At 43.7% G+C, this 16732-nt stretch overlaps 1 protein-coding gene across 2 annotated transcripts in view; it reads left to right on the top strand.

The window, feature by feature from the left end:
- The first annotated feature begins 203 nt into the window (after window positions 1-203).
- LOC116946140 (myosin-16-like) overlaps window positions 204-16732 on the top strand; it is an 88084-nt gene continuing 71555 nt past the window's right edge. For both annotated transcript variants that reach the window (XM_032961034.2, XM_032961033.2), the window contains exons 1-14: window positions 204-224; window positions 667-914; window positions 1438-1581; window positions 3765-3921; window positions 4599-4626; window positions 5546-5642; window positions 7250-7342; window positions 7579-7642; window positions 7797-7895; window positions 8208-8311; window positions 11169-11307; window positions 13099-13217; window positions 13818-13967; window positions 15866-16036. In XM_032961034.2, coding sequence (XP_032816925.1) covers window positions 705-914; window positions 1438-1581; window positions 3765-3921; window positions 4599-4626; window positions 5546-5642; window positions 7250-7342; window positions 7579-7642; window positions 7797-7895; window positions 8208-8311; window positions 11169-11307; window positions 13099-13217; window positions 13818-13967; window positions 15866-16036 — 1575 coding nt within the window. In that variant the 5' untranslated portion in view covers window positions 204-224; window positions 667-704. The remainder of the gene's footprint in view (window positions 225-666; window positions 915-1437; window positions 1582-3764; window positions 3922-4598; window positions 4627-5545; window positions 5643-7249; window positions 7343-7578; window positions 7643-7796; window positions 7896-8207; window positions 8312-11168; window positions 11308-13098; window positions 13218-13817; window positions 13968-15865; window positions 16037-16732) is intronic.

The following is a 16732-nucleotide window of genomic DNA, read 5'->3' on the forward strand; positions in this document are numbered from 1 at the left end:
AGGGCTTAAAGCTCTCTGCGTCCACTAAACCTCCAGAGTGGGATCAGTTGAAGCCAAAATACAAAGTTCCAACACGGTATCCCGAGGACGTCCTCGACAGCCCACGGTGGAATCTTATGGGTTTATTTTTTGACAATTTCCCCAGCCCACGTTCGGAGCCACTCCGCTATATATGTGAGCTCGTGTGTGACTCCACGCGATATTCGGGGGCTGACTTTTTCCAGGTCGGTTTTTTGTTTGGTGTGCCTGGAAACCCAACGCTCTGCCTATTTTGACAGAATTAGCAGCAGTTGATTTAAAAATTCCCCATCTCTTGTTTACAACTCAAACAAGTTAATTCGGTGAAGTGTAACAACAACATGAGCACATGCTGTGTAACTTTAAAAACCGCACCTGACAATACATTTTCTTTTTGTGAGGTTCCTTTAAAACTGGTTTCAGCCTACAAAACGTGACATCTTTTTTTTTAATTCCAGATGAATCCAATATAACCAATGTAAATTCACCAATAAGTAATCAGTAACCATTGGCTCAAGGAGCCCAGAACGGACACGTTTAAGAAATTAAGCAAGAGTTAATCGCCAGAAATGACATTTGACTTGAGCCGTGTCTGTCCTCGTCGAGGTACGTCCTGTCATCATTGTTTAAATTATTCTCTATTTGCAGTATAAGGCTGAGTCAACTTCTCTGATCCAGACGTCACCATGCCGTACAAAGGAGAGTGTGGCGACGATGAGGACCCCATGCCATTCCTGAAGCCCACGGATTCGGAGAAGCTGGAGTTCCAAGCCCGTCCCTTTGACATCAAGAAAAACTGTTGGGTCAAAGATGAGAAGGAGGGCTTCTTGCAGGCGCTGATCCAGGATGATCACGGAGACAACACCGTGTCCGTCAAGTTTACCGTCAATAATGAGGTTTGTGATTCAGTCGCATGTTGTAAAAGCAACAAAACAAAACACGTCGGCTGCTCGACGACAGAATGTTAGGGATTTCTGGGGGCGTCAAAGAAAATGAAAAACGTGGGAAGCTGCCACGATGCGATGGTTATCGCACCGGGCTTGCGATTCCAGATGTTGTGGAGCTTCAATCCCTTGGCTCAACGGCGGTAAACATTTGGCGAACGTTTGTTATAATCCACCGGTCTCTATCCACCCAGCAGCAGAAATGTGTACGGTATTCCTACCTCTTCCAAACACGTCTGGCCAGAGTGAAAGAGAAGGCCAAAATAGCCTCGAGAGGGGCTCCCTAGATCCCATTCAGTCAGCAGCAGTGTGGGCGAACAATCGCAGGGCTGCACCTTAAAATTTTTACGATAAAGTTTGCTTTTACTGTCAAGCTTGCTATCAATAAAGCTTGTGATCACAGGACCTCATTCATAGTCACCAGGTAGCTTACGTTTGTGGCTGATCGCAGAAATTCGCTTCTTCTTGTGCGCAGATCGCCAAGGTGAAGAAGGACATCGTGCAGGAGATGAACCCTCCCAAGTTTGAGCAGATAGAAGACATGGCCAACCTCACCTTCCTCAACGAAGCCAGCGTTCTCAACAACCTCAAGGAGAGATACGTCAAAATGCGCATCTACGTGCGTACAATATTTTTTGTGAATTGTCTGCGCGCTTTGCTTCGTATGGTGGGGGGGGGATTGGGTTTGTTTATACGTATCTGTCAGAAACTCTACGAGTCGGATAGACGTTCCATTCAATCACGGATATACACAGCACTGCATAGATTGCTTTGCCGCTTGTTCTTTTGTTATCACAACAGTTAGTAGATTTGAGCGATGAGTCGTTGGCAACCTGAGTTCAATCTGGCACATTGTAAATCAAGTATGTTTGGCATATCACAATGATATGTATAATAATAACAACAAAATGTTTGCTATTTAAAGATAGTCAAAAGAACATGTAGATGAATACATCATCATGTGAACAATGACAGAGAATGTTTGTAGCATACTTAGTGATGAAAAATTCAGGGTCCATCAGGCCAATTATAATTGTGAAGTATTAACACAGAAAATGTAAAATCACCGTTGTTACTAACATCTTGTATATGTCACCCACCATCATTGAATTGTGTATTTGTTCAATTGATGCAGGGCATTGTTATGATTTAGTGACTTCTCTTTTTTAAGCATATGGTAAATGGTACGATGTGAACATTTGAAATGCCTTTATGTTTCTAAAACACGACGAATTGTACAAAACTGATGCTGACTACTTGACTGTCAAGAATACATTTTTACATCAAGTGCTCGGAGATGCCTTTATTGATGTGAAGTGCACTATACAACAACAAAAAACACCTTTATCGATGTTAACAGCAATTTTTCAAATTAACCGAACATTTTTTGTAAAGAGACTGGGTGTCCGGCAACATTTTCCCCTATCCTATAAAACAACTAAGTTTCAGTCTGCATTGGTCATCAAACAAATAAAAACGACTAACACGGCAGGCTTCGTACACGAAACATTGAACAGTCACAGCGGTGTGCATGCCATGAGCACGGCACTGTCAAAAAGGTTTGCCGGACGTCACAAGTGACACGGCTAAACGCTGTCTTTTGCAGCTAATCCACCAACTAAGTGTGACTGCTGACAGCCGCTGGGGGTTCTCATTTTACTTGTTGAATGCCCTCTCTCTCTCTACCTCGATGCCACATTCTTGAAATGTCTCACCGAGTCTCAGTCGCCCGTTCTGTTCAAATTGCCAATGCAGCGATACCATTCTGCAGAGCGCAACATCTCAATTACCTCCGCTTGCGGCCCTTAATTGGTTAAGCCACCAGCTCTCGGAGGTGTCTTTGGGATCGCACCGCGTGTATGTTCGGCGCGACGTCCCCGGCGATTCGGGCCACGTGCTGGCAGCTTCGCCGTGCCGAACGTCACGTGGTGCAACCCCAAACACCACACCGCAGACTCGTACAGCACAGCCGCGTCAAGCCGCAAAGTCGTCGTCGGTTCATCAGGCCGACGTTGTGGCGGCTGATTTCGCGACGTTGCAGCCGTGCTCATAACTGCGCATGGGATTCTCAATTGTGTGTGAGCTGAAGGGGAACGTGAGAAGGCGATTGCATTGTTATGAGTATCCACCGGATAGTGTGTATATATACACACACGCGACGTTTCAAAAAAAATGTTAACACTTACATAGGACTCTCGTTTTTAACATGATAACAAATGTGTTAATAGATTCAAAAAGTCAAAGAGTCTCCACTTGTTCGCCATCATTGTCAACACGTGCCTGGAATCTTCTCTAGGTGGTCTCCAAAGCCCGGAGGCACATTTCTTGTGTTATTGTTGCAAATTCTCCAAAGTGTTAACATTTTTTTGAAGCACGCTGTATTTATATATCCAGGGGTTGACATGGTAAATGAAGAAGTGATGGGGATGAAGTCTATTCATCCTGCATCCCATGTTCACTGCCATTTCTCCTGAGCGCAAACATCGCAGCAAAGGAATAGGAGCCGTTCTGAAACGTGCCGGTGTACACGCGTGGTGTTGTAAAGTGCCGTGGTTTAGCGCGCTGTACTACGAACAATCTTAACAGCTGTGGGAGCAATATGGGTATGCAAATTGCAGTGAGAGAATGGCCTGTGGTGCATTATACCCCGCGACTGTCGCCAACGGTCTTCGACGTTGATGAAGATGCCACTTTAGCGGTAATCGCAAGCGCATGATAACGGTGCAAAAGAGCCGCGCAGCTCATCGGATTCCTCCCAAGTCGACGCAAAGATTCTGATCGCAAACATTCTGCCGTGTGCAGACCTACTCTGGGCTGTTCTGCGTCACCATCAACCCGTACAAGTGGCTGCCCATATACGGGAGCAGAGTGGCCAAGATGTACCGTGGGAAGAAGCGCAACGAGGTGCCACCTCACCTCTTCTCCATCTCGGACAACGCTTACAGCGACATGCTGATAAGTAAGCGGCTCCGCGGAACAAAGCTCCCCTCCCCGCTCCCGCTGCGCGCCGCGCGATTGGCGTTACGATTTTGCCGCGCTCGTGCACTCGGAACCGCGGTGAGGTGCCGGGAAGAGAGGAGCACCGACACACCGGAGGTCGTCCGCAGACCAACGGCGCCGTTCAAACGATGGAGAAACGTGAGCGGTGGGCCTTGGGCAGAAGGGTCAAGAATAAAATAACGTCTTCTTTGGTTCTTTCGGTAAAGTCACGTAGAATGAGAATAAAAAAATAAATTAAGAAAATAAAATGTATTATTTTATTCTCATTCTACGTGACTTTACCGAAAGAACCAAAGAGGATGAATCCTAGCAGGCACGAAAGCTTTAAATCGAAATAAAATAGCGGATTGGCGGCCGAGGAATGGGACTTGCGTCCAAGGGAGGGGTGTACGCCCACCGAAGAGATGGAGTGATGAGATGGGTTTTGTGCGCAGGTACTGGATGGATAGTTACGTCGCAGGAATCTTGACAGGTGGCGGTGGCTCGGAAAGGACTTTATCCAGCAGTGTATTGATCATGGCTACTGATGAAAACTTGTGAATCAACATGCATGGGTATGCACGCTCGATAGAGTATCGCCATATTATTGTTGTGTGAATTTTTTTTGTAATGCTTTCATTTTTTTTTTACCTGCAGATAAAGCAAACCAGTCTATGCTGATTACGTAAGTAATGATTGATACATGATTTATGTATATGCTGGGTTTGATTCATGGCCATAAGGTAACGTCGCTGGCCAACCACATCTGAACTATCCTGCACCAACCTGCACTGACCAGCATGGTGAAGTTGGGAGGCCCTCATCCAGCAGTGGATTGAGAAAGGGTTAAACGTTATGATAATTATTATATTATTAAAGGAAAAGCTATTGAGGCAATAAGAAGCTCAAGAGGCGTCATATTCATGAAAAACCTTGAAATATCAGCTCAAATTCAACTACTATCGCACAACAACTTGTATGTACATGTTGAACTTAGTTCGCACCGTACGTAGCCAACCAACATTAAAATAAATTTATTTTAATAATTTTTTATCTTGTTTGTATATTCATCTTTTACCTCACACTACATCCTCTACTTTGTCTAGATTGATCTTATCTCACTACACATGTACCTCTCGTAGGGATTGTCGACATCTCTTCTGACATCTCACACGGATTGTTTCATTTGAAAGGGGGGCACACAACGAGAATGTTTCTACTTAGGGGCCGCAATGGGCTATATTTTGTTTAAATGTATTTATTCAAATATTTTATTTGGGTGTCTATTGACACATGCATAGCAAACACATAATGGCACGTATACACGCATTTAAAATACATAACGTATACCGTATGCATAAATACAATAAACGTCGCACCCAGTGGGATACGTAATAAATACGTGTAAAAATAAATGTGCGCCTCACACTGCCGCTTCATGTAGAATGCACTCTCGCTGTCACTGTTTCAGATTTAGAACGTTTGGGCTGCCACGTGTTATACCGCCTGACGATAGCCTGGTGATGACGATGACAGCGGTGGTCGCATGCATTTTTTGACTCTGAAATTTTTGTTATTTTCCTGCTCACGTCCCGTGGCATCAGCGGGGAATCCGGTGCCGGCAAGACTGAGAACACGAAAAAGGTCATCCAGTACTTTGCCAACATCGGAGGAGGCACCAAACAGATCGACCAGAGCAAGGTGACGGTGCTGTTAGACGCCACTGTCCACGTGCTGCATGCGAGGAGCCCTAGGCAGCTTATCTGCGGAGAGATAAGTTCTAATTCTAGATTTGAAGTTTTCGTGACTGCTAGGATCCATATTCTTTGGTTCTTTCGGTAAAGTCACGTAGGTAAAAATAAACAAATTTCGTTGTTTTCATTTTTGTTTTATTGTATTTCTACCTACGTGACTTTGCAGATAAGTTCTTTCCGCTGCTGCGCTCAAATAGTGCATTGTGGGAACGGTGGTGTCGAACTGTTGTGTCCGTTTGTAATTGAAGTTATTTTCAGTTTTTTTGATGGTGCTTATCATCATCATAATTATTATTACCACATACAGCTTCAACCTCAAGGCATCTAGTTTCATGTTTAATAATTCATTAAGGATTGTTTTGTTCTCCTTCCAGAACAGTCCCACGTTACATGTCTCCCGCTGCTGGACAACCCTGTTGTGATAATAAGTTTCTTAAATCCCCCCAACCCACCTCTGTCCACCCAGCAGCATGTCACAGATAAACAGCGTGCCACTAGTGCTGGGGTAAAGCGTGGGTACTCTTCCAAGACGTCTGGCCAGCGTGGAGGAGTAGGCCAAAATAACCTGTAGAGACCCCTCGAGAGCTCCAGCACATTTGCAAACAATTACATTGCTCAAATACTCTATGTGTTTTTTTATTTCCTATAGTTTTATGGTTTGTTTACCTTTTCCTATACTTTGCACTCCTATCGTGTTTGTTTTTGTGCATTGTTTGTTGTTGTAACTTTTTGACCCGCTCCTACTGGACATCTACGAAAAAGGAGCTTCATAGCTCATCGGATTTCTCCAGGATAAATAAACATTCTGATTTAGCTTTCATAACCACGTTTAGACCCCCACTTTGGCCGATTCCCTCCGCCATGCTTCACAGGTTTGCAATCCCCCCGTGTCCCCTCTCACATGATCACCGCTCACGACCCAGAGCCCGATCAGTCATCTCCGATTGCACAACATGAAAAACAATTCAATTCAGACACTTTACACATCTAGATTGTGTCGTGAAACAATGCGCCCTTCCAAACCCCGAGCTGATAAGTCCCTCTGTATATTAAATGAGTATGGGGTTGGTCACAAAAAGACACAGGTCGTGGTGATCGTCTTGTAAACACGGGTAGCAGAGGACAGAGATCGAGCATCTAAGAAATTGAAAGTATAATCAATTATGTACGTATTTGTGTCTGGTGGAACCGAGCGTTTGAATCCGGGGGTTTGTGCATCAAGGGCATAGCGGTTGAAAGAAGAAGACGAAATTGGATCGTGAACCACTCGTCCACTTTTACTTCCAGAGTTTGTGGTAAATGTTTACGGCAGCGTTTGCTGCGTTATGGTTATAATGAGACTTCACAATTATTATTCAGCTTCCTATTTTTATTTTTGATCTTTTTTTTATGAAAAAGCAGAAATCTTCCCATGTGCTTTACAACAGCGGCAATCTTACAGTATATCTCAAGCCACTCAATGGAGCAAGGGTTAACCTCGTGGACTGTTCTGATTTTTTTTTGTCTGCAGCAGGTAAAACTTCACGTACGTAATGCTTTTCCTTTCATGCGTAGGGCTCCCTGGAGGATCAAATCATCCAGGCCAACCCTGTGCTGGAGGCCTTTGGCAACGCCAAAACCACGAGAAACAACAATTCATCCCGATTTGTAAGTTTTTGTTTATTGGTTCGGCCTTTCGATGCGGTTTCACTCGTAGGGAAAATAACAGTTTTTGCATCTCTCGGTTCGAGCACGATTGCTACGTACACATGACATGAAAATACCATGTAAAAAGAGTCATAATTCATTCACTTCGTCTCCACTAAAGGTGATCTGTGTGTGTGTGTTTTTTAATGCACGCATGCTTCAATGTAGATTCATAATTTTTTTTTTTGCCTGAATAGGGAAAATTCATAAGAATCCATTTCGCCGTGTCTGGGAAACTTTCCGGAGCGGATATTGAAACATGTGAGTGCAGCCGCCTTCTAACACATATTTTCTCGTTCATTATGTAAGTGACATGTTTGCGAAATTCATATACGCTAATATTTTTGCATGTCATTATTTTTTTGTATTTTTGATCACACTGCTCATTCTGAGACGGTCTGCATTTTTCCCCCAGATCTGCTGGAAAAGTCTCGGGTAATCTCACAGCAGCCTGCAGAACGAGGCTATCACATCTTCTATCAACTCCTCTCAGGGAAAGTACCCAACCTTCTGGGTGAGCCTTCCAAGACGTTTCTGAAACGGCTAAACTCTTTCACCTTAACAGGCGGTCGATGTAATTTAAATCACGTCGTTTGTGTGTTAATGGTGCCATGGTTTTCATGAGGTACACCAACGCATGCTTTTATCGTCAGATTTTTTTTTCTCTCTTACACATACAACTGAAGACAATCACCGGCATTTTTTGTTTGTGGTCCAACTTTTCTTTGTTAGAACATTGCAGGCCTCTCTCGACGCTATTCAATGGCGGCGGGCGCCACAGTTGCGCTCACGTCTCTACTCTTTTGTCTCGTTTTTATCCATTCAGAGGAAATCGGTCTGGTCAATAACCCGAAGGAGTATGCCTCCATCTCCCAGGGCGTCACCTCTGTGGAAAACATGGACGACGCTGAGGAAATGATGCTCACCGACGTACGTCACCTTCGAGGGCAACGGCGCGGCTCTCTTTGCCAGCCTGCGCTCACTGTTCGAAACGTTGACGCGGGGTGGTGGTTCTTTTTTTCGTGTCGATGCGGCAAAAAAAAAATGAGTGGCGGATGCGTGTCACCGCAGCGCCGTGGGTTTCAAAAACGTGTTCGCGTGAAAGCAACCGGCGGTAGGCTCTGTTAAATACTCGACGGGAAAATGTGAGGTTTCTGTATTAGGGTACAGATTTTCGTTTATAGGGTGCTTAGCAACTCAAAATGGCTCACATCATCCCATCTCAACCATTTCAATGCCCTGCTGCAGTTGCACCAAGGGGATCCCCAGAGGCAGCTCTCCCTATGCCTCACGAGTTATTTACACCACTGGCATGTGAATGGGCTTTAATCTGACTGCAAATGGCACTTGAGTCTGCCATTAGGGGCCGGTGAATTATCTGCTCCCTAAATGTTGGTCTCACACGCAGTAGCGGCCCAATCTCTATTCCAAGTGCTGCATTATGGGTATCAGAAACGTGGTGAACATTATAATTATTGTGGATTGAGTTCTGTGATATAATCGAGGTGATGGTTTAATGTTCAAGACAAATTTTGGTCCAGCTGGTTCACAAGTTAATAACTAAACAATAAATGCCGGTAGGTGATGGTTTCAGCCTGGTCACCAATGGCTGAACAAAACACCATTGCGTTAACATTGGCTATGCACTTCATTTGTTTAGTTCATGGCCGTGGCTTACATCAGCCACGAGTGATACCTGAAACGAGGCCCGGCTGGCCTCACTCATGTCACCAACACGCACTCACCAGCATGGAAAAGTGTGGGCAAATAAACCACACGTTACTGATGAGGTGTGGGCAGGCCTTCGTCCAGCAGTGGATTGACCAAGAGCTGTAATTATTCTAATTATTTTATAATGTTACCACAACAAAACATATAATGGTGCAAGGCCATAATTATCAGGTCGTAACTAAAAACCTTGTTTTAGAGTATTTGCCTGCTATAAGCGTCCACGTGATGACACGTCACTTCGTTGAGCTATCATTTGTGATAGCGAGGTCACTTCTTAAAAAGAGCTGCGTAGCTCAGTGAGCCTTACCTGGTAAGATAAACATAATAAAGTCACTGTATGCATGGGTATAAAAATGATATGTGGGCACTACGGATAGGCTCTTTTTGAACGTTAAATCAAGTCTGAAGATAAGCATTAGTTGACTGTCGAGAACATTAGTAGCAAAATAAATAAACGGACAATAAGCTTCCTTCACATATCGGTCCATCAAACGAAGACCCATATATAACGGAGAGGGTCCTTACTTATTAACATTTGGCCGTTCACCCGCATTGGTTCAAACAAGACTGACTTTGCTGACGAGACACCGTTGAAACCGCTCCATAGTCTGGTTGTGTTTGAACCAATTTTTTGCAGAAATGACGCACACCGAGAAAACCGCGTGGCTGAAGCGTGGAGGGACGTGTATGTGAAGGAGGGGTATTGTCTTGCTTGCTTGTTTTGTCACAAAGCAGACGGCAGTGGCTTCTAGGAGGTGGCCATTATGACGCTTGCCACAGACTGCCGAGGCAGCGAACCAAAACAATACAGCACCGCACTTGGCACTCTTCTTGACAGGTGTTTAAAATACGGCGAATAGCAAAGTAGGAAAATACAACACTTTTTTTTACATGCGGCAATGTGAAACAATCTCCTTTTTCATCATTATTATCATCAATGGATTAAATAAACAATAGTAAAGTAGGAAAATACACACGTGTTTTTTTTACATGTGGCAATGTGCAACACTCTTTTTATGTTGTTATTATTATCATTAGAGCAGATATGCAATGATGGTTGTCCAAAAAGACAAATCCACGTATGTGTTATCTCTGTTTAAACCAAACATATTTACAAAACACTACTGTTATAATTCTGAGGTCATCATAACTTGTTACTTAACACGTCTCATCTTACTTTTTCCACTACTAATAATGTACGGTTTTATAAAATATAAACGTCGACGTTCATTACAAAAATTGGTGGCTATTAGTCCACTGGCGGAAACAGTGGGGGAGGGGGGGGTGGCACGTGCCCCCCCAATGATCCGATCGAAATCCCTAATTTCGATCGGCTCATTGGAGTTTATTAGTAATACATCGGCATTTTGCGACCCCCACTGCCACTGTGTAGCATATCATTATGTGCCAGGGACTCTATGAGATGATAGGACAATAGTCTGAGTCCATAATTGGCAATAAGTAACGGCAAAGCAGTTATAAGTGACTCAGATTTGTGCGCAGTTGCGTTTACAGAGTCCACGACTTCCCTGAAGGCATCAACACCTTCAGCGAGCGCGATGGCGATCACACAACGCGGTTCGCAATTTGACCCTCGATCGATGGCTGCGCCATCGCCGCACACTCATCCAATAAAAAGCAAGGAACAAGTCCTTACTTACTAACAACACCTTACTTACTAACAACTCCTTAACTTACTAACAACACCTTACTTACTAACAACTCCTTACTTACTAACAACTCCTTACTTACTAACAAGTCCTTACTTACTAACAACTCCTTACTTACTAACAACTCCTTACTTACTAACAAGTCCTTACTTACTAACAACTCCTTACTTACTAACAACTCCTTACTTACTAACAACTCCTTACTTACTAACAACTCCTCTATCATTTTTCATTGCTGGAGGGGTAGCCCCCCACTACCTGAAAATCCTGGCTCCGCCATTGGCTATTACGTTCATTGATCTGAAGACGATACAAAAAAAGTGCGTTTGCAAATGGTTTGTTTTGTTTTTTTTGAGACGTCTTCTTTCCTGGTGGTTGTTGGGCAGGAAGCCTTTGATGTGTTGGGCTTCACTCCGGAAGAAAAGATGAGTCTGTACAAATTGACAGGCGGCATCATGCACTTCGGCAACATGAAGTTTCGCCAGAAGCCCCGAGAGGAGCAGGCGGAGGTCGATGGCACAGAAGGTTTGCTATGTGGCTCTTTGCTTTGTGCACTGGACGTTTCGTCGTGCCAGAGAACGTTTTGTCTGTAAGTCTCGCAGCAGACGTCACGTGCAATGGCTTTTAATGATCTCCCAGCTATTTCATGTACATCGCAGGTAGTATGCAGCCACGGGATAGTGCATCTTGCATCGCACTTTGTTCGTTTATTTCCATGATAAAAGTTGCCTCTTTAAAAAAAAAAGACATGGTACAAAGTCGCTTCCTAAATTGCTGCGTGATTCAGCCGGTGACCTCCACATCGCATTCTCCCAAACAATACACAACTGAATGTCAATATAAACTCTAAAACTGCATACTGAGCGAAGGCACAACGTGGTCATTATTTTTATGGAGGTCTTGCAGGAAGCATTGACCGCTATGGGGCGTGGTCACCACGAGTGGGGTCGTACTGAGGAAATGCTTCCATTCAGCATCCTAGCCACGGTGCATCTCTCCTACAACAGATTAAATAGCAGTCAGCTGTGCCTTGCCCATCCATCCCAGAGGCCTCCAATGACTGTTTTGCCCCCCCCCCCCCCGCAGAAGCTGAGATTCCATTGTCTGTTCACAACCGTTAGTCCAGGCGATGTTCTTAGTCACTGTTGCGATGCGAATCTTAAAAGTTGTCACACATTCTTGGATGAATCGTTCAAGATTGTAAGTTACTATTGTATCATGAAGCAGCACACCCCCCCCCCCCCCCCACCTAAGAAGTAGAAATGTGAAAATTGTTTCGGCGAGTATTGGGTTGTATTTTATTCGCTTCGCAGGTAATGTTTTTTTTGGTTCTTGTCAACCACTAAAATATTTAATTGAAATGGAAAAGTATAATGTTTCATATGTATATTGAATTACACATCATGCTACACGTGCCATTGTTATGATTACAAGGTTTTTTAAAATGCAAAATGATAAAGGCATTGGGAGAAAAACTACACAGCTTAAAATGTCTGAATGACAACATATTACCAATTAAATTGATTGTTATTCACATTTAAGAAATGTGTTTTTTTCATAATGCTAATATTATAACACCAATTATTATAGAAAACCAAAGTGAGTCTCAAGACTGCAGGTCAGGAGATTCCTGCATTCGCATCTTTGGCAATTCTTAAAATCAGCAGAGTAGAGAACTCATCAGGACGTCTGATTATCGCATCCTATTAACTTGACTCAATACATAAAGCTCTGTTAAGTACAGCACTTATGCTATTTGTACTTGTATACTTTCATTTATTTTGATGTATTTGTTTTTCGCAGCTTGCTAACCTTTTTTCTATTTTGCACTCCGATCGTTTGTTGCATTGCTTGTTGTTATAACTTGCTGAGCCGCCCCTACTGGATATCTGCTTTGTATCTGTTGGACTCCTCCGGTGTAAACAAATTGTAGAAGGAAAACACGAATGTTAAGCAACTAAATTATAACGTATATGTATGCATAAGTAAAAATAATAATGCATGCAGTACCTTTGAACTAATTGAATTAATGTATTGTTAAAGGGAAACTAATTTGTAAATGAGTTATCTCGCTAAAAGTCAACCGTGGTTGACCTGTGGGTACAAGTAGCCCTGTCATAGGAATGTGTACATGTCTATGGCTGGCTCAGGGCTGGAAACAGGAGATCGGCACCAGCCTCATTCCGCATTCGAGGATGAAAACCACGAGCAATTATTGACATTTAATTTGGAAACGCTCACTCGCATTCATAAAACATGTTTCTTGCCCCGTTGTTGTGGCGTTCTGATTTCTGCTTTGATGCCGATGGTTTGTAGTGGCGGATCGAGTAGCTTCCCTAGCAGGGATTGACTCAAGCGAGCTGCAAAAGGGCATCACGCGGCCCAAAGTGAAGGTTGGAAATGAATACGTGCAGAAGAACCAAAACATGGATCAGGTATATATATATGAAGGTTACACCGTGCCAGATAACCGTTTTGTCTACGTGCTATTATCGAGAAGAAAAAAAAAAATAATAATAATAACAGCTCACTGCTCTTCTAATGTTCAGTTGTGCAAGGCTGCTGCTATGATTAATCACATACGTCTGCTATCCAGCATCATAATCTGGCGGGGAATGGAACATACTGCATTAGTAGCAGGGCCTTGCCTCACTCGCTTTGAATTTTTTTTGTTCCTAAAATCACACTGACATATGTTACAAAATCATCAAATTAAATACCCTAGCAGAGCAGCCCTAATTGTGTCGTAATACATATTTCACGTGAACCGTGTGAGGTGTAGTGAATGTGCACTAACTTTAAAACACACAGCTGGTAACTCTAATTGATGCCCGTACAAATGTATCGTGGGGTTCTTTGACAAAGCAAATATATTCATACATCTAGGCTCTGTTTAGGTTCAGGAGAAAACGCAGAAGAGCGGTCTGAGAGTGCACGCGTTTGATTTTGTCTCAGACCGGAATAATGACGGCTACTTTTGGACGTTGACTCCGTATTTCCGTTCCCCCCCCTGTTTTTTGCACTTGCCTCAAAAGTGCATGTCCTCGATCGGTGCCTTGGCCAAAGCCATCTATGACAGAATGTTCAAGTGGCTGGTGGCTCGCGTCAACAAAACCCTTGACACAACCAAGCCTCGGCAATACTTTATCGGCGTGCTGGACATCGCTGGCTTTGAGATCTTCGAGGTGAATGTCTGCGTCCGTTTGTCTCCTACACCGCCTGGAATCGGGATGCATTTGCCCTGTTGCGCGCCTAGAGCAGTGCCTCTCAACCTGCGGGGTACCTGGCAATGAATATCCCAAGGAGTCCACGTGAGGGTGATTTATAAACGTGTGACATTACGTCATAAACGAGAGTCATCGGTGAATAGTCACGTAGGAGTCTGGCGATGTAAAACAACTACGACGACAAATGGTAGATCCACATGGTAACCTAGAACAATATAGAAGACCTTTCTAAACTCGTTGATGGTAAACAATGCGGGTTTACAAGAGGAGCCAGCGAGCGCCAGTTGATTTTGTTTTTATTAGCTTGCAGTCACTCGCGAGTTAGGGATACCTCACAAAATGGACAATTGGTTAACATATTTACGTTCATTGTTCATAACATTTATTTCTCAGAACAATGTTCGGGGTCAGGCAAGAGGGGGGAGGGGGTTACTCGTTTGTAACAAGATTCAACAAGGGGAGTTACAGCAGACAAACAAATGTTGAGAACCATTGCCCTAGAGCAATATGAATCATTAGTCTGGAATGCTACGTAACTATCATTTTTTAAACAATTTTTTTTGGTTAGATCGTGTAAATATATAAATGTGTTGTTAAACCCGCCACCACCCGATACAGCCAACTAGTAAGGGTTGTCACGTTTAACAGAACGTGGCCAATTCGTCACTAGTACAGCACACCGGTGTGTTGGAGTGCCAAGCCACAACATTTACAATCTGAGTACGGCGTGTGTTAGAGTAACTATCATTTTGTTGACGGGGTAAAAAAAAAACGAATAAGAGTAAAGGACGCATCCTTTATGGCTCGGCTCGAAACGCAGCCAGCCCCATAAAGTGTGGCCAGGCTCTGAATATATATTAGATGTTGAATGTGGTGTGTCCTTCAATACCCCCACCTATTGGCAAAGTTCTGCAGTGTAGAAGAACACAATTTTCCGTACAACGTGAATCATTAACCTGGTGAGTTATGTTGATTGAAAGCCCTTCTCTCAACCTGTTGTTTAGATATAATCCGCTGAGGATTATTACGTTCGTCTTCAACTTCAGAGTAATACCTCTGCCAGCTAGACACACTGGGGTGATATACTTGCTGGGTATTGGCACTATCCGGCATACTGCACGTAATTGATATCAATGCGTGCATTTAAAATTTAATGCAGTTTTCATCGAAGACATGTGATTGACAAGGAATAACAGTCGACTATACATACACAATGTATTTTTTTTTTTGCAATTGAATAGCAAACGAATCACTGCTATGCAGTTTAATCTAGGTCACCATCACTGTGAAGCAGATAATGAAGCTAGGCCCGAGGTTTAGTGTTTGTGGAATGCTGCTGGGCTTGAAGCATTTTCATTGGGTTTATATAATACTGAAACACAAAATAACGTGCAAAATCCAGAGCACTAGCAACGTACTTAGCATGCAGCATAATGGATTTCAGAACCCCATGCAACAGACAAGCAGAGATGTATAGCATTTCTACGTACGTGTCAATGTCATCCTGGACACCCTTGCATATGAGATGCTCAATTTCGAGGGATTTTTCCAGGTGAAATATTTTCGTGGATAAATTGAAATTAAAGTGTACACAGTGAAGATTGTCGCTTTAGAATCGCGAGTGCACACACTCTGCACGAGTCAATCACGCACACACGTAACTCAGAACAATGCCACCTGAAGAAAGTGGGAGCACAGTACTTAATTTTCTATTGCTCAATGGTTAAAACTGGAAAATCCTAATGGGTTCTAAATGTGAGTGAGTGACGATGCCTATATTGATATCGATGACTTCGTTTGTGATGACGACGACGATGACGATGATTATGGTTGTGTCGCCAACGTGCTGCGTGAAGTTCAACAGCTTCGAGCAGCTGTGCATCAACTTCACCAACGAGAAGCTGCAGCAGTTCTTCAACCACCACATGTTCGTGCTGGAGCAAGAGGAGTACAAGAAGGAGGGCATCAACTGGGTCTTCATAGACTTCGGCCTCGATCTCGCTGCCTGCATTGACCTCCTGGAGAAGGTTTGATGTCCAGATTTCAATTTGCCGTGCACTTTACGTGTGTATATTGCCGTAAGCGTGCCGCTTCTGTTGCGGAACACTTCAGGATTAGTGTTCTCATAACTGTGCAACGTGTGTCCAATCTTGAGATTCGATTCTTTACAAATGGCTGTATGGGAATATCTCCCTGACATCTCAGCATACCGATACACGCCATGGCCAATGCACCCAAACAGATGCATGTTGTGCGGTGTGCGTTTATTGTGTTTGTTATTGCTGTTGATTGGAAAACAAATGTTGGGCTGTTTCGCAGAGTTACGAACAGGCCCAGTGATGAACGAGGCCTGAGCAGTATGAATTTCCATGCTGAGCGGCAGAGGCAGCGCTCATAAATACATCTTGATGCGAAGCTCTCTTCCTGAATCCCAATTAAACCAAAGCAATTACCAATGGACATAAAATTCACAACAATGAGGCTGCCCACATTCATCATGGCCAATTGAGATTGCCTCCAAAGACAAAGATCCCCCGCATAGCCTGTAACAGACGGTTGTAGAAAGTGCTGTTAACGAGCACCTATGAAGGCCGGCATGGTACACGAAGAGGTGGGTGGTGAGCATCACACTTGGCCGCCTTTGTCACCCCAATGCCGTTGGTTGCATTTATGTTGAACTTCTTTCGCACCATACGTAGCCAACCATGCAAATCGGAGGTAAG

The sequence above is a fragment of the Petromyzon marinus genome, chromosome 26, assembly GCF_048934315.1.
Source record: "Petromyzon marinus isolate PM22_M1 ecotype Great Lakes invasive population chromosome 26, UKy_Petmar_22M1.pri1.0, whole genome shotgun sequence".
In the NCBI taxonomy this organism is placed as follows: Eukaryota; Metazoa; Chordata; class Hyperoartia; order Petromyzontiformes; family Petromyzontidae; genus Petromyzon; species Petromyzon marinus.